Source organism: Excalfactoria chinensis, chromosome 28 (assembly GCF_039878825.1).
Source record: "Excalfactoria chinensis isolate bCotChi1 chromosome 28, bCotChi1.hap2, whole genome shotgun sequence".
Taxonomy (NCBI): domain Eukaryota; kingdom Metazoa; phylum Chordata; class Aves; order Galliformes; family Phasianidae; genus Excalfactoria; species Excalfactoria chinensis.
The window spans coordinates 1,471,306-1,489,434 of record NC_092852.1 but is presented as its reverse complement, the minus strand read 5'-3'; the positions used below and the strand labels follow the sequence as shown (position 1 = coordinate 1,489,434).

At 46.9% G+C, this 18,129-nt stretch overlaps 1 protein-coding gene across 3 annotated transcripts in view; it reads left to right on the top strand.

The window, feature by feature from the left end:
• The first annotated feature begins 275 nt into the window (after window positions 1-275).
• Window positions 276-18,129, top strand: part of DIP2B (disco interacting protein 2 homolog B) — a 60,858-nt gene continuing 43,004 nt past the window's right edge. For 2 of the 3 annotated variants that reach the window (XM_072357924.1, XM_072357923.1), the window contains exon 1: window positions 277-504. In XM_072357924.1, the coding sequence (XP_072214025.1) occupies window positions 417-504 (88 nt within the window). In that variant the 5' untranslated portion in view covers window positions 277-416. Of the gene's footprint in view, window positions 505-18,129 lie in introns of all 3 variants that reach the window. The other variant, XM_072357925.1, reaches the window with a different exon arrangement.

Here is an 18,129-nt window from a genome sequence, read left to right as displayed (position 1 = left end):
AAACAAAAAAAAAAACAAGAAAACCAAAACCCAATCCCGGTCTCTCAGCGCTGTCTGTTACCGTGCGGGGATCCTGAGGGGACGGGGAGGCGGGAAGCGAAGAGCGGGAAGGCGCAGCCGGGCCTGAGGGGCGCACGAAGTTCCGCGCGTGGCCGCCAGGGGGCGCTGTGTAAAGGGGAGGCGATGGGGCTGCGGGGCCGGGCCGCCGAGGCAAGCAGTGACGCGAGGTTCGCTCGCCGTGACGCGGCGCTGGGGCGGCGCTGTAGCCAGCATGGCGGAGGTGGCGGCCGCTCCCGCTGCGCCCGCGACCCGCAGCCCCCGGCGCTGAGTCGGAGCCGTTCCGAGCTCGGCGGCCGGGCCTGCCTTTATTTCCCCTTCCCTTTCTCCCCCATCCCTTACCTTCTCCTTCTCCCGCCATGGCCGAGCCGGTGGCCGCGGGGATCTCCTCGCTGCCTCGCGAGGTCCGCGAGCAGCTGGCCGAGCTGGAGCTGGAGCTCTCGGAAGGTGAGGAGAGACCTCGGGGAGCCGCGGCCCGACCTCGGGGCTGGGGGGGTCTCCGTGTGGGAAGAGTAGGGCTGTGTGAGAGGAGGCCCGGGGGTCTTTTGCGTGTGAGGAGGGGGGGAGGCTAAAGGAAGAAGTACCTCAGTGTGTGAGGAGGAGGGGTGGGGGTACCTCTGTGTGTGAGGAAAAAAGAGCTGAGGGTCGTCTCTGTATGTGTGAGGGAGGGGGGAGGTCTCCTGTGTGCGGAGATAAGGGAAGAGGGGCCCTTCTTGTGCGAGCAAAAAGGGGAGGGGGGGAGCCAGCCCTGTGAGGAAATGGGGTGGGCCGTGGGGGTCCGGGATGGAGGGGCTCCGTGAGTGAGGAGGGGCTGCCGGAGCTCTGCGGGCCGCTCTCGTTCCGTGGCCTCAATTCTGTGCCGTTTGGGCTATGGATGTGGGGTGGGAGGGACTGACAGCGGTGCGGGGGCTCGGAGGGCCCTCGGGTAAATAACAGCGTGCAGCCGGATGTGCTTTCAGCCTCTTTGAGTTCTTTTCCGTAGCTGTTATCAGAACGACGCGAACACTTTTTTGCTGAGAACAAAACCCACCGAGTTTTGTTTCCCCGTTCTGCACGGCTGTGTGTGTCTTTGTTTCCCGGTGCTTCCAGCGCAGCAGGGCTCTGGGTGTGCATTGCCGGGTGCCCATGGACGCTGAGCTCTGTGCCACAGCATCGCCTTGTCAGGAGAGACCGCATGGGAGCAATAATCCCCCCTCATCGTTAACAAATTGACCAGCAATCGAGCTGCAGTACCATCTTTACTCTGTCGCTTTGTCCCGGAGTGCTCAGAACATAAAGGACACTGTTAACAGCTGTAAAGATTTCAATCCCTTCTCTGAGCTTCCCGTGTTGGTATGCGGTGCTCAGTGTATTGCCGGATGGAAAGGCAGCGCTTTTTAACACTGGCTGTTTGTAGTTGGATTCAATGCTGCCTGTTGGCTCGTTGTGTGTGTGTGTGTCATTTTATTTATCCCAACTTTTTGCAGATAATGCTTTCTGCAAACGTTTACCAATAGTGATAACCTGGCGTTTGGCTTTGGGGTACTCCATGCTAACAAAGAACTGGAGAACATCCTCTTCACTCACTGGAAATATAACAGGAAGTAATTGTTGGGCTTGGGAAGAATTTGCTGCATGTATTTCAGCATTTGCTTCTATTTTCCGTGACACTGAAAGACTGTTTTAGTTTGAGCTGCTGGTGTGCAGCGCTGCAAGATGTGCTTGCTAAAGTCCTTTAGGTAGGAGGGCTAGCTGTGACATCATGCTAATCTTTACAAAGCTTCTAACAGCTTAAACTTCCATGCTTTGGAGCGAAGTTTCCTGCCTTATGTAATTCTGTGAACACTAAATCCATTACCGCCTCATGGATTTAATTACCCCGGTGTTTTAATGCGTGTATCCTGGGTTTCTTTGTGCCAATCTCTTTTCCTATCAGAAAGCCCTGAGTGCAGCTTGATGGTGTGTGGACCTGTGAGGTGGGGGAGGGTTAGTGGGGTGATGCCATTAAAAATACACCCCAGTTTGAGACTTCACCTTAAGGACTTGAAGGTGAATGTGTGCGTTGTTCATTGGGTCTAACTGAGGAGCTGTTTATAGTAAACAATATAGAATGGAAGCGTTTTATTAAATATGGCGTTAGCGCTTGCTGTGTAACTGATCAGCTCCCACTCAGATAAGAGCACTTGATCCTTCCCCCCTCCTAAACTGCAGCTTTTATTTTCTCAGATTGTCTCCTGTGTGAACGTTTTGGTTGGGATTTCTGCATCTCTCTTTGGGAGCAGGAGAGGAGCTGTACCTGCAGGGGACCCACATCCAGCACCTCTAACACAGGGCTTGGGAGCTGGGTGATCCCATATGGGGAGCACTGAGCAAGCAGGGCTGCCCTGCAGATGGGCTGGGAGCACAAACACTGTGAGCTTCATGTGGTGCTGCATCCCCGCTCACCTTCATGGCTTGCAGTATCTATAACAGTATGGGGGAGAGTATTAGAATCTTATCTGATGTTATGCTTATGGAAGATGCTGTATTGGCACATAGGATGCAGAGTGGAACAGAAGGATTGGTTTAAAGCATGCTTAAAGTAGAAGTCATAGTTTGCAGTGATCTGCTCTGGGACTTCCTTCAGAAACAATCTGCAGACAGAACAGCACGAACTGCAACTGAGCCATCTCTGTACTATTCCTTCACTGCGCCTTGTGGTCAGCATGGAAGTAATGGCAGCCCCATTGCTGAGGAGCTTGAAGTGTTCCAGCAGCACTGTGGGACGTGTTGCAGGAAGCAGTAATTCTTTTTCCATTAACCAAAATTGCTTTCATTTCTTTCTTTCAAGCCTTTTGTTGCATGTCCTTATTTGGCCTCAGTGATTGATCTGTGCTTAACTCCTTTATTTCTAAATGAGTTTAGGTAAGAATTCAGTTGTCTTCTATAATGTGTTATATCCAAACCTCAAACAGCACATTTTACAGAGGGATTCTTTACAGAAGGGATCAGTGTCATTGCCTCTAATGAGAATGATTAACTGTATGTAAGCAATGAATTAAGTCATGGAGCTCCATGAAACCTGGAACCTACTGATTACTCATGCTTTCCTTCTTTTCTTACTTAAGTTTATTTTTTTTTCCTCCTTTCTTGTGCTTTTTTTTCATCTGTCAGTAACACCCACATTATGCATCAGTAATGATGGGAAGGGCTGGCTGTGTGCTTGCTTCTGCTGCTGCTTGATGAGGAGGAGCACCAGGGATACGAACTTGAAAGAGGACTTACCCGAACTGTTGATAAAGCTCAAAGAAATGAACTGTTTCACATCTCTCAGAGTGCAGGAGCTCAGTTTTACACCTTTGGGGTTGAGCCACAGCTGTGTGTGATGGCAGCTTTGGGTGCTCCCTGGCAGCTTTGCTCTCCAAGCTCAGTGAACGCATGGGATCCTCCACGTCCAACCTGAGATGTTGACCCTGGAGCACAGCAGCACTCAGCATGGAGGTGTCTGGGCGCTCTGGTGCTTTGGGGTCAGTTCTCAAGCAACTCTTCTCCAGTTAACATCTTTGGTATTGTTGGATTGGTAGGTTTAAATAAGCACGTTCTGTACATTTGTTTTGCGCAGTGCGTGGTCCCAGGTTCGTGCTGTCTGTGCAGTGAAGTTTGTCCCCTTGGTACAGTGTGGGTGGTGGCACTGGAGCTGCTGCACTGGAAGTAGGACAGCTCAGTGCTCTCCTGGAGGGCTGATTTGGCTGCTGGGTTTTGTTTGACTGCAGTTTCTGTCTGTTTCTAAGCAGTAAAGGGATGTGAGTGGAGTGAACTTCAGCTCATGACATCTGTGAAAGTATGAGGTAAGGGGAGGGGGAAAAACCCCGCCTAGTAATAACAAGGAATTCCTGTGATTGCAGTTCAGGCTCTGAGCATGATTTGCCCTTTCTGGGTTATGTGACAGCGTTATCATATCACTGCTCTTGCTTCATGTGCAGAAGGAGGTGGTTTCTGTTGACTTTTCTGGTTAAACATCCATTTGGCTGTCTGGTTTGTGATTCGGTGTGGGTGTTTCTGCGAATGGCTCTGCACACCTGTGTTTGTTCCTCCTCTGTTGAATTGTCTCTTACTGGAGAAGCCAGGCAGAAGGAAGCTGTGTGTAAGGACTTCAGGAGCAGAAGTGATGGTGGCTGCTGTGGAAAAACGTGGTATCAGCAGAACAGCTGAAACCCGGGACTGAAGGCCAGCCAAATAGGATAGAACCTTACTGGAAGAAAACATGTTGACTCCAGCAATTGGGTTAACTCTTTGTTTTGTTTGGCTTGAAAAATTCCTGAGGAATCCTGGTGTTTTTCTCTTCCCTCAAAAGCTTTTCAGTTTTCATTCTTTGATTGCCAAGCACCCATCAAAGTAGGTGAAGATCTTTTTTATTGATGGAGTAGATCTAAATAGTGTAGGGAAGAACCAAAGAAAGTAATTGACGGAGGAAGGTCTGCTTACGTGGAGTTTGCTGAGTGGGCAGCGAAGTTTCACTTCAGTTTTCTCCCTGTTGTTCAGAGGGGAGCTGTGACTGTAACAGAGAAAAGGCTGGAGGAAGCTTATGAGCGTAAGCAAGTCAGATCTGATTGTCTTGTAGCTAGCAGGACTCACAGGTGGTTTTTGTGCTCTTACGCAGCATTGCACCCACAAGTCCTGCATTAGGCAAAACTGGTAATGGGGAAGCTTTTATGTTGCTTCTTTAATTTACCTGCAGGACTGACAGCAGATGGGTACCAAATCTGCTGAGAAATCTGTGTCTGGCTTTGACGCAGCCTCGCTGTATGCAGCCAACAAAGGTACAGTTCCGAGGCAGTGCTTTGAAATGCAGAAAAATCCTTTTGGAGCACGTCATGGAGAGCCGTACACACAGATTCAGAGGTGCTCATCCCTGCCTCATTTGGCTCTACCAAGATCCCATAAGAGCCTTTGTTTCTAATGGTATTTTATTAAGCTTTACAGCAGGGAAAGAAGTGGTGTGAGCGTGGTAGCCAGAAAGAAATACAGCTCAAGTCATCGTCAGTAGGGCAGCAGAACTGTTCGCAGTCCATCATACAGAAGGTGCACGAGAACATCACATTTATACCATGCACGTGGTCAAAGCGGAGTGCTGGGTGATGGATGGTTTGGAGAAACGCTATGATTGTGACCAGGAGTGGGTTACACTGTGCAAGAAAAGCATTTGGAGCAGCCAGGTTAGTATAACAAAGAACAACCAGGAGAGTTTAAGAATGTGCATCTGGTTGCATTGTTGCTCCTATTCTTAGGAAATGAGGTGCAGGTTCGAGGCTATTTTTAAAAGCTGCAGCTCTGACCCTTTGCCTTGGGGAGAGGAGGAAATTAGAGGCTTTGAAGGCACTCCTCTACCTCCTCCCTTGCTTCTGTGTAGCCTTGCTGTAGTTAGAACCAGTTTTCCTCAGCTGGGCGGAGGGGACATCTGGTAGCAATGATTGCTGTGTTGCCTTTATGCTGCTTACTCTTACTACTGGTGCTAGTTTAAGTTGGATGCTTAGGCTGGAAGCGTTGATCGGGGGCTGTTACCCTGACACATCTGCAGTAAAGCTCTCTCTGGTGTTTCTTGTGTTGTCCTAGATTTTCAGCTTTCTATTTTAGATTCTGTAGCATGAAACATTAAGGGGTAGACATGATGAATGGCAGCAGAACTGTGTGCAGCCGGGTCGCAGGTCTGGCAGGCAATGTGTCTGCCTGGAAAGCACTCGAAGCTCCATGGAGAAATGGGCATGCAAAAGACCCCGTGTGTTTGTAGTTCACTGGTACTGTGTCAGAAGGGGTGATGGGTTCCTTCCGGATTCCCTCTCTCTAATTAGTTTTTGTCATGAAGCTTTCTTTTCATTGGATTTATCATGTTTATTCAGTGGCCAAGTTTCAGAAGCCAAAGAGTGAAGTAATGGTGAGACATTCCAGAGGTGCAAGCAAAAGCAGAATACTTTCCTGTTTTGATTTGCCTCAATTATGACGTCCAGATAACTTCTTCACATGGTTTTCTTGAAGCTGCTTGCCTCAAAGTTACAAAAGGCACTTCCTGAGCTCAGTGCTCTGCTCAGCTCCTTGTGGGACCTCGTCAAGGATTGGAACTGAAGCATTCTTCTGTTAACGTTGGTTCAATCCAGCATTTTTCTTAGACCTCATGAAGTCAGGGGAGAGTCATCAGGCCAGGGTGCCTCATTCTATTAATTAGAATGGAAGATTGTTAAATTTGCACCGTGTGTGAGGGAAGTGGTGATTTATGGCTAACGGCTGCTGTGCAGGCGGCCGCCTTCCATCTGCTACACAAATTTTCCCATTACATTTTGATGACAAGTCTTGGGCAAAGCCTCACACCTGTATTCCTCACTCTGAGTAACACTCTCCACTGCTGCTTTTTCCTCTGGCCTGCATTATTTTTTTGAGTAAAACACCCATTTCTATCAGCGTGCACTTTTTTTCCTTCCAACTTCAAAGCTGAACGTGTCTGCAGCACACCTTGCTATACACACACAGGTTATGTTTGTACCAAAGACAGTTGACGTAAGAGTGCCTTGTGCTTTTGGCTCTAGTGAATGAACACCTTGTTTTGTTTAGTGTATCTTCTGAGAGAAAAGAAAAGGCTTTTTAAAAAGTTTTAAACTTTTCTGCCAGCATCACCTTTTCTAATTCTTCTGGGCTTGAGAAGTGCTGATACAAACTGTATGAATTCCATGGGGGTGGGAGCCCACGGAGCCTGCAGGGCCTGTGCTGGGATGTGAGTTACTGCTGCAGTGATCAGCAGCTGAGCCTCTCAGACAACCTGCGTCCAGCAGCTCCATGTCCCTGGGGAGCAACAGCAACCAAGAGAGTCATATCCCAGCCTGATAAAATTAGGTCTTCTGGAATCTCTCTCAGGGCAGCCGGATGGCTGGCTGCCTTCAAAAACATATGTTTGAATGCAGGAGTAATGCATTCCATTTTGGATGGCTGTAGCCGTGGGAGCTGGGTGACTTAGTGGATAAAACGCTCCTATCTTGCCTCTGGGATCAGGACTGATGTCAGACATCAGGTCTAAAGTGCAGCGCTGGAAAAGGATTGTTTGGGATGCTTTTCCTCTCCCTTGTCACTGTACCTTAGTCATAAAGGATCTGGAGAACAAAACCTTCTTGTTGGAAATAAAGCACGTACTGCAAAGAGGACTTAGCTGCAACCTAGAAATACAGTCGTTCTGCATTAAGAAAATGTACTTTGGAATAGCAGTGCTTTTGTTCCTCTAATGTAAGTTTATAATGCATTTCTCGATCCGAGCAGCACAGGGGAAAGAAGTGTTGGCTGTGTCTTGTCCCTGCACTTCCTGGCAGCTCCTGCTCTGAGGGAAGGCAGCCCTGCCATTGCAGCCACACAGCTCTAAAGCAGGCACTGCTGTTGTGCTGGGAATTGATGGATCACATCATACTTCACTGTCTGTTGCTGAATTTCATCAAAGGAAGCCGAGGATAAGTATTTTTCCACTGTGAGTTTTCCCTTTGCTCAGTAGCTGTAGTGCCAGGAGGATGGATGGTGCTGTGCAGATGGCAGCAAGCTGTGATTCCGGCCTCCTGGGAAAGGTGGGGTCGGGTGAGGCTGTGTTAAGGAAAGTTTTGTGTTGCTGCTACTGTACTACCTTCATTGTACTACCTTCAGTGCATCAGCTTTTCATTTAGAGTGCTGACTGATCTTTGAAATAAAGAACCTTTTCAAATGTGAAGCACCTTTTCTGGAAGTTCTATAACCTCCTGGCTGAGAACAGTGATGAATGCACGTATGTCAGTGTGAGGTTCCTGATAAAGAGTGCTTTCCTTGCCCCATCGTCACGTCTTCATCGTCACCTTTCCCTGTAATTACCCGCTGGGAGCTGTATGTGCTTCTGGAAGCAGTGATCATACAGATATGCTGCTCAGCCAAGAAAAAACCCTGGGGGAGGGGAAGAGGTTTTCTGGTCTCTTTCTAGAAAGAGCGATGAGCAAAGTTGCGTGGTTGTAGAGGTCACTCTTTGCCTTTCTGAGAAGGAGAGCAGTGTCACTTACAGCTCTGTGCCGAGCTGAGCTCCTGCATACTGCCACACCATGCACTGTCACTGGGCAGGAGCAGTGAGCAGCGAGCAGCAGCGTTCCTCCCAGGAGCTGGCAGTGACACGGCACATTCCAGGCACTGCTTATTCACCCTGTGCTGGAGAGAGCAGTGTCAGGTGATTGAATGGAGATAAGAGTGCCTCGATCCTCCATGTGGAGAAATAACAGAGCTTCCATCTTCTGTTTGTGCCTGTGGACGGAGAAGGGTGCTGCGGGGAGGTTTGCTTCAGTGGGCTCCTTCCTGTGTGTGCTGTGCAGTGCCACATCTCCTTACACAGCTTCTGGCAGCAGGATCAGATCCCACCTCATCACGTTCCCTCCTCCATCAGCAACAGCCCAAAGTCCCAACTGTGTGCTTTGCAGAGCTGTGAGCTGCAGGGGACAATTGATTAAGCTTTTAAGAATGTACGTTTCCTTTTCTAAAAAGAGGAAGTCGAACCATTTACTTCATTCTGCGTGCAGCGAAACGTTGGTCTTAAACCAAACTTAGTGATTACTTTTGTAAGGTGATTAAAACTCTTCTGGCAATCCCAAAGAAAACACTGAACAACACAGAGTGGAGCTGGTGTTGTGTTATTAAAAAGTAGATCTCAGAGTGCTCATGTCAATGGTTTGGGTTTTCTTTTTCAGGCTGGGATCTGTGTTTATTCTTAGGGCAGAAACTTTTAAGCGATCCCTTGTGAATTAAAAGGAAAGAAGAAAAAAAAAAAAGCAAACAATCCTTATTGTAATTAGAATGAAAAACCTCCACACTTACACAATGTCAGATTGGAAGTTGATCCAGTGAAAAGGGGGAAGTGTTTTCAGTTTGCAGGCAGGAAGCAGGGATGCACAGAGCAGAGCTCAGCAGCAGAGCTCTTGGACGCTCAGCCCCAGCTCTGTGCATCCGTGTGCCTGATGGCTGGGCAGGGAAGAGCTGGAAACATGCAGCCTGCTAACTGCTGTGTGTCTGCACTGCATGCTGAGCCTGCCTGGCCCTCTGCACACTCAGTGTTTGGCTGAGTACATTGGGACAATCTGTGTCTATGGAATTACCCCTCTCTGCTTTAAGTTCTGGAGTCCCTCTTGAAAGTCTCCTGAATTTTTAAAAAAAAAAACCAACATATTTTTATCCTGTTTTGTAGGAAAAAAGTCAATCATTGAGTCCTAAAGCAGGAGAATCGTGGATGAAGACAAAGCAAATGAGTCAGATATAAATAATCCTATTATGTCTTGGCTGCTGCCACACCTAGAAACCTTGAACAAACACTGCTGTTCTGCCTGGCCATTCCTGTGTTTGATACACTTTACTTGTTAAGTCCTGTTTTAAAATTGCACCATGTAAAAATGGCGTAAGGCTGCTCACCATGAGCGTGAAATACTTAAGAAAGATGCTTTGGTCACTTTGAGCACAGACACAGATGTCTGAGCACAGCAGATTTGCTGTCATTGTTCCCCCAGATCAGGAAGATCCAGTATCTCGGAGGTGCTGTTGCTGTGGAGAGCACTCAAAGTACTTTTATTGCTGCAGGCCTTTGAAAAAGAAGAAGAAAATAATGCCTGCCTAGAGCAGCCAACAGGAAGATGTAATTCCCCTTTGGTTTTTGTGTATCCAAAGGTTATTCCTCATGTAGACCCTCAGTAAGGCACTTCTAGTATATCTCATGGTAGCATGGGAGGTGTAAAGAGACGTGCTTGGATCTAGCAGAGTCATATTCGATGTATTGTGATTACACACTGTCATGTGTCTTCCAAGGTGATTACTTACTTAATAACTCATCTCCTTTGTGCTTCCATGGTTGATAAGTTGATTTTAAAGAAAGCTGAATGAAACCACTTTGGAAAATTAAGACAGCCAAACCCTCCTTTCTCCTCAGCCCACATTCTGATCCTGCTGGTGCAGCTCCTTCCAGGGCCCAAAGCCCTGTCTGCCAAGGGTGGCTGTCACCACTTCCAGGGCTTTTAGGGGAGGCTAGGGTTGGGTTGTTGGTTCTTGTCCAGACAAGTAGTGCTTGCTTTACATTGCTTTACATCCTGTACTGACTGCTGTCCTTTGGGTTTGTACGGGGCTGTGAAATGCCATTCTCCAGCCCAAAGGAGTTGCCCAGATTTGTCACGTGTGCTTACCTGCAGTAATCTTTCTCAGGTTATTGGTACTACACAGTGATGGTTCATGATATTCAGCCTGGAGCGAAAAGGTAATGTCTTGTGTTGAACTTGATGGAGAAATCCACATAGAAACAAAGGTTTGCATCCTGACAGCTCTTCAGGGCTTTGTTCACTGAGGTTCCCTCTTCTCCCATAACAAAGGCAATGCTTTTATTTCCATGTTCCATGGACTGAAATGATTGAAGCAAAGCAATGGCAGGGGGGAGGTGCAACAAGTAATGCAGAGGGTGGTGGTCAGAATGTGCTGAAGGAGCAGAAGTCATAGAATTGTAGAATGGCATGGGTTGGGAGAGACCTCAGAGATCATCCAGCTCAACTTCCAACTTGGAATCTATGGAACTGCTTCAAACAATCCCTTTGAAATAATGGAAGCAGTCCAGCACCATGCAAGATGCTACAGCTTGGCCTGTTCTCTTAGGAAAATCATTGTATTTCTGTTCTTAACACCCCAGAACAGCTTCCTGTGAAGCTGGATGCAGGCATTGCACAGCACTGCAGGCTGTGCTCCTCTTCCAGCTGGGACAGAACTATTTGGGCAGAAGGATAAAAGCAAAGGCTTGGCATGGGGAACTGGGGAAGGAGTAAATAGTCTGCTGTTAGAAGTGAATTTGGCTGCAGGTTATGGGAGGTCTGGCAGCAGGACAGCTCGGGGTGCGCTTGCTTTGTGCTGCTCTTAGCATGGAGTGACAGCCTCAGTTGTGTGGGTCCAACCACGGGAGCTGACAGCCTTAAAAAATGAGTAGTATTCCTTTTGAATTTTTGACATAGGAGAGAACAGCCTGCAGAGCAGTCCAAGAAGAGAAGAATGAAAGGAACTAGTGAAGCAGAGAGATTTGGGCAACGTAAAGCTGCTTTTTCTATAGTTCTGCTTTCGAGAATAGCTATTTTAGAAGAGTTTCCATTTTCCGTGGGTGAAGTGTGACAGAAAATCTCCAAAAGTTATTGTTGCATTGGAGCAAGCCTGCAGTTGTTGGGTTGTTTCCATGTTTTGAAGGGATTGTTTGAAGCTGTTTCATGGAATCCCAGCTGAAAGGTCGATTTCTGCTCCTTCAGCACATTCTGCCCCAAGCAATTGCAGACAGCATCTCTCTTCTTAACTCACTAAACCAGTTGATGCTTGAGCTTTGAACATACCGTCTGCTGTTAGATACGTAAACGAAAGGGACTCTGCTGGTTGTTCCAGGGAGTTAGCTCATGGAGGGGAAAAGCTGATGTGGGCTTCCTGTGATATCCTTCTGATTGTGTGAATTCAGAACCATCCTGTGTTATCTGTGGTTGGAGCCATGTATGAAAAGGAAGAAGGCAACTAGGCCAGTGCAGCTTGCCTATTGCTTAAAGCCTTTGTTAGAGACCAAAGGAAACCTGCTCCCATTTGGGCACTAGTACAGCCTCAGGGGCCTTCTTGGCCTCATATGTAAAGAAGATGAAGGCAGCCACATGGAAATGATTGCACACTTTTGCATGTCAGTCTACATTAGCTTTCTAGACCCTGGTTGTTGTTTGAATGCTAGGATCTTGTGATGCTAGGATCTTGTGCTTAATTCTCGGAGTTTTCATCCAGTGGGTCTGTCAGTGCAGCACTTAACTGTGAGGAATGGATCTTCTGAGTGAGAGCACTGGCAGAACTGGTCTGCTATGGGGCTGCCCTGATCCCATCTGCGACTGTCCTGGTCATAGGAAAGGAGGTGTCTGCAGTGGTCAGGGGCTGCTGTGTGCTTCTGATGGCTGCTTTCTCCTGGTGATAAATTCCTACTTCTTGATTTGCTATGTCCTTAAATTAAAAAAAAAGGGAGGAGGAAAGGGGAGATAAAAACTCCACTCTCAAAATAAACTTCAATTTTAAGCCGGTGAAACTAAGCAAATTAGAAATGGACACACTTTGAAATCTGCACTGCTCTGCTGTTTCCCTTTCCTCTGCATGAAAAGAAGGTTTTAGTGTCATGTGTAGCTGTTCCAGCAGTCACATCACATCACTGCTCCACTGCACTGCAGGAGCTGAGGTTGGCTCCTGCAGGCTGTGTTTCTGGGCTGACTCTTCTCCCTTTTCAAGCTTTCAGCATGAAGTATTCAGTGGTATCTGCGCACAGAACAGCCAGGACAGGCGTCATGCTGCAGGGAGCTGCAGTGAAGGTATCACGTTGTGAGCACAGCCTGTTACCTGAGCGTAACCTCCAGGCTTCAGGAGTTGTGCTTCATTGTCCTTTGCAGAATTAGGGCAGCAGGGAACTTCTGTCTGAGGTACCACTGTCTGTAAGGGCTTTTTTTGGGTACTGCAGATTGGCTGAGACAGCCAGCATCATGTTTAGTGGGAGCATCTAAGGCAAGGAACTGATTGTGTTTTATCTACTGTACTGGTTTGTGCTTCTAGAATGCCAAATACTTAAGAAAAAAATATCCTCTTGTGCAAGGCATAATGAAGGGAAGTGACTGCTTTATTTCCCAAATACCATTCTTTTTCTGTTACAGATTTTACTTATATAAACAGGCTGGAGCCAGCAGGCAGGTCTTATTGGACAAATCGGAGGGCAGCAATCCAAACTGATGCCTATTGTCTCCATTCCTCCTTTTTCAGAGGTTTTCCTTCATTGCAAGCTCTCACCTTGGACCTCAGTTTCTCTTTCTAGGCAGACTGTCTTGCCTTAAATCCCTACTGTCAGCACAGCCTTATCCCTTCCTGCTCCCACCTCCAAACTGTGGACTAGTCTGTGGTGCTTCAGACTGCTATGAAAACAGCCATTATGTTTGCAGTTGAAAGGAAGGGCCTGCTGCAAATGCAGTGTTGTATCAAAAAGGTACAGGTGTCTTCCTGTTAACATTATTACATTGACAGACTGGTTTTATAAACATTTTAATGCTCTTTGAAATGGGTGATACCCAGTGATTACGGCTCCATTAGATGTAGTAACAGGTGGTTAACTCAAGTACTTTTTATGTTGTCATCAATAGCAGGAAAACTGAAGTGCAAGTGTTAGATTCTGATCTCTTCGAGTGTAAGGCTGGGAGTGAACATGAGAAATGGTGGGGAGTCTCACCAAGCTGCTGCTTAGAATGGTGCAGAGTGGGCTGGAGAGGGATAATGAGTCACACTGGAGCACAGACACTGGGATGAATTGTACAGCATAACAGCAGGACCACAGTTGGGATGATCCTGATATGGGCAGACTGCAGCGCTGCGTAAAACTGCCAGGTTTTAGAATGGGGAGGGCTCCTGCAGTTATGAAGTTAGAGGCCTGGAAAGTCCCCTGCCTTTCTGCCAGCCAGAGCAGAGGTGGAATTAGGCCATGGCCATCAGATAACTGTGCCGAGGTCGTGCTGTGGAGCTGAACCAGCAGCTTTGCCAAACATCTGCAGTTCTGCCCTACATACCCGCATGTAGTTGTATCTTCCATCAGGTGTTTTTAAATGGGGATCACAGTCCTCTGTGTCCCTGCTAAGGTAAGAATTGCAGAGGGTGTTAAATTAGACTTGCTTTTTTTTCCGGTGCTAAACTTCTAATTTTACTCCTGTTTCTTTTGTTTGTTTGCCTTTAGACACCTGAGAGTTGTATGTTCTTAAATGTCTCTATACCCCTGCCTAGAGAGAGCACAGTTAGCCCTGCAGGCTTCCTTCCTGTGAGAGCTAGAGCTCACACTTGAGGGTTTCTGTTTTAGATGAGTAACTTGGAGGGCATAGTAAGCAAACAAGGCTAATACCGTTAGAATTAAGGGCTAGTGGTAAACAAAGGGTTCTGTTCATTATTTAAAGTGATGCTTCTGACTTTGAGGGAGTGGAGGGAACAGGAGGGAGCTCTTTGTGTAACTGAAGGATGCAAAGGGACATCTCAAGGAAATGCCCAACAAGCAAAAACCAACCAGGGTGGTGGGGCTGCCAGAGGACTTCTTCATGGAGATGTCTTTCTTGAGGTTGGTGAGACCAGGTCAAAGCAACAGCTGGAAATAAAGCTGAATCCATTTCTTTTAATGCATTTCCCTCTTGATGTTCGTGGCTTGGAGATGAGCGAATGTGATTAAGCATCAAAAGTGGAATCTGGGAGGGAAGGATTCTAACTTTATCTTCAACGTGGCAAACAGACCCATAAGGTCAACCCAGTACTGATAACCGTTCAGCTCTGCTTTTCATTAACTGACATAACAATTAGCTGCTGTTAGTCATTCACTGTGCTGCTCGGTGCTTTGTCAGGCAGCTCTCAGTTCTCAACATGTACAGCTGTAGCTGTTTTGTTTTGTGTTTTGTTTTTTTAGTTTGTAATACCACCTAGCATGTTTTAAATAAAATTTGGGAAAAAGAACTGCATCCCTGTTTGCAAGAAACCTTTCATCTGTAGCTCTGGGCTCTGCAGAACCGGAGTGGTGAGGAGCCTTGTTTTTGTGCTGGCTTCATCCCTTTCAGAATATTAATATTTAATTTAAGGCTTTTTAAAGCTTTTAGCAGATTTAGGCTTTCTTCCCTGTGGTGGTTATATGTGAGGACAACTTGAGAGAGCGCTCTGATGAACTTACAATATGGAATGTGGTTTTATTCATTCCGATTTATGACTTAAAAAAAAAACAAAACAAAACACATTCAAGAAGTTTGTCCTGTTCTGTAGGTAACTCTGCCATAAACAACCCTAGAACAGATCCAGCACTTTTTCCTTTCCTGCAGCTCAAGCCCAGCCAAGCAGGTACTGCTCACATCCCAGCCATAACTCCTCCTTGCCATGAGGGCTGATCTGCAATGGCTCTGCAGAGAAAACCACAGGTGAGCAGCAGTCCCTGAGCAGTGTAATGCCTTCCCAGCAGCTCCGCACTCAGGTTGAGCCTGCATTGCTTTTGTGCAAGCAGGCACTGTTCGGTGACAAGGTAGCACTTGGCTTTTGCTGAGATGCACTTATTTACATGTTTTTAACCCAGCATTTTAATGGTATGTTTTGCTTTTGGTCAGGCTGATCCTCGTTAGCACAAATACACCATCACATTTATACTTGTTCATAGAAATTGAGTTTTGTCTTTCATATTTAAGATGTTTTCTTCATGTGATGAGCACAGGACATGAGAGCGGCCCTTGTTCAGGTTGGTTTCCTTTCAAGGCAGGAAACTATTTGTCCTGGGAAACACTTGGAAGCAGTTTAGAGATTGATCTTTATTGTTATTTTTCTCCACTCTATGCAGCTGCTTGTGGTACAGAAGCTCGTGGTGGTTTTGCATCGTGCTCATTAAGATCAGGGCTACAGAGGGGGTTTGTGCATCGCAGCTGCCAGCGCCTAGAGCTGTGAATGAGCCCCACTCTGACCATCCCCAAATCTGCTGTTGGTGGTTCAGGCTGCAAACAACGAAGGGGAAATGCAGTCAGCATTCTGGCTTCTGCAGAGCACACTTTTGTTTCCCAGCTCGTGTTTCTTCCCGGTTGGCTGGATCAGTCGATCTGTTGTTTAAAGTGTTTGTTTATAGCTAGCACCGTCCTTTGATTCTTTAACACTGAATTTACTAACAAGAGCTTTTAATTTACCTACTGAAAGCTGTGTCATTTCTAGGAGAATGTGTTTGTTTTTTTCCCCTTTTATTATAAATAAATCTCAGTGAGTCTATTTCCACTGTATCAAATGTCTCTGGCCTTTGTGGGAAGAGGGTGCAGGAGCATCAGAGCCAAACAGAGCAGTTTGGAGAACAGTTCTGTTGAGGTGTTTGCTTATCCAGCAAAACAGTGTTGCCTCTTTGCTGTGTTACACCAGGTGCCAGGTGTGAAACATGCCTCCCTTTTCATTGATATTCAGCTCTTGTGTGTACTTCAAGGGCCGACTCATTCATATTACAGGTGTCATATATATTGTGTTGGGGTCAGTCCCTGTTTTTTGCAGTCCTCTAAAGTGGAGGCCATGCAGTTGGAAGCTGCCCGGTTTGCTCTTTGGTCAGTGAGATGACTGGCTGCTGGTGTATCTCACAGCCATAGCTTTGCTCCTCTAGCAGGAAGATGTTGTTGCATGGATCCTCCCCATAGTGTCCCTTCCCAAGAGGAGCCAAGTGCTGCCAGGCCTGAGTAACTCTGTCTTCCCGAGGAGCTCTGCAGAAATGGTGGTGTAGGGAGAGCCAGGAGGAATTCAGATGAGATGTTTTCTCAGCCTCGCTATGGGGCTGCTGGGGAGGCTTTAATTATTTGTTGTGTGAACAAAGCAGCGATTGTCCAAAGCTCTGTGTTATCCTCTGTTCCTTGTTTGATGGAGTGCCTCTATTCCCTGCTCACTGAGAACCTCGCACAAGGTGGTTTGGAGTCATTTGTTTTGTGATTACTTCGTTGTCATCTCCTCCTTTATTTTTCACTAATGAGAAATCAGCAAGCTGGAAGTTTTCTCCTGTGAATTTTGCTTATGTGAATGTTTGGTTAGAAACAGTGATCTCAGGAACGGCTTTTTAACGAGGCCACAGTGACACATTGTGTGACAAACACGTAGTATTTGGGAAGATGAACGCAGGAATTCTTTACAGTAAAATAATTTTCTGTCAAAGATTATGTCTGAAAGCCCATCAGTGACTGCAGTATCTTTTCTGTGTGCTCTTTCGTTCGTTTTGTTTGTGTTCTTTTCCTTTTTGGCAAGTTGCTGACAGTGTGCTCTTAAATAATCCTACTGATTTCTCCATACTTCCTTCCCTCTGCAAGACAGACATTTGAGAATTCAGTTTATTGAAACTGGAAAAGGAGATTCTGCACCCTTAAAGAGGCCCCGGAAGGGAAATGTGCTGTGAGCAGTGATTGTGATTCTAGAGATAGCTTGTTGAATGGTTTCTTCCTTGTTTCTAAGCCTGTTTGTTTAGGTTCAGGGTCCACTGGTGTTGCAGATAGAAGATTTGCCTTCAGTTTTGTGAGAATACACTGTGACAGAGATGTCATGTTGGTGCAAGGCATGAAGAACACAGCTGGTGTGGTCCTGTCATTTTGCAGCAACAGAAATACATGTTGTAATTGGTCTGAGTGTTGCAGCATCCTGCATTACGAGGCCAGCAAATTGAGCTGGGCTCTTCCTTCCCTTATGATAGTAACGTGTTGTTTTTTTTCTGCTTTGGTATTTTGTACCAAAAATTGAATGCAGTTTTCTTTTTTTAAAGTATCTGTGTGCAGAATTAGACAGGAGCAATCGGTATGCTGGGAGCAGTGCTTCATTCCCATTGAAGTATTTACATTCGGTAGCATTGCTATAAATCTTCTGGAGGTTCTCAGCTCCTGGGCTGAGCTGGAGCGTGGTGCAGCTTCTGTGCCGTGCAGCCACAACGTTAAGCTGTGCTGTGTATGCTGCAGGAGCCTGTGCTGCCCATTGCTTGGATCTTCCACACTGCTTGAAGGTGCTCACATCAGGAGGATCTTTCCACATCCTGCTCTCCAACATCTGAACAAAGTGCTTCTGAGGCAGACGCTTGGACTCCTCAGCACACCAGTAGAGTCCAAACAGAAGTTGCTTCTTGCACGATCTTTCCTGTAAAGAGCATTGCAGCTGACAGTATAATGGGTTTTCTTAAGCTTGCTGGTGACATGCCAACATGGTTTCCTTAGCAGTGAAATTCCTCAAGAAGCCAGGGTTGCTGATGTAAACAGAACTGAAAGCTTAACACTGCCTGCACTGAGCGCAGGGCTGAGCCCGCTGCTGTGCCATGCTGCCCAGTGCATTTCCTTCTGTTCATTCTATTCCAGTCGGGTTTCCCAAGCTTGCAGCCAACTTGAACAGTTTCTTCACTCTTTGGCGCAGTGCAGGCGGCCTCATCCCTGCACAGAGCAGCAGTCCTGGCATGGTGTGCTGTCAGCTGGAGCACAGCTCTGCTTTCCTGGGACTCTGTTTCTGATGGGGCTATTCTGAACTACCACATGCAAAGCAGACTTAAGGATATTTGGCAAAGCACAG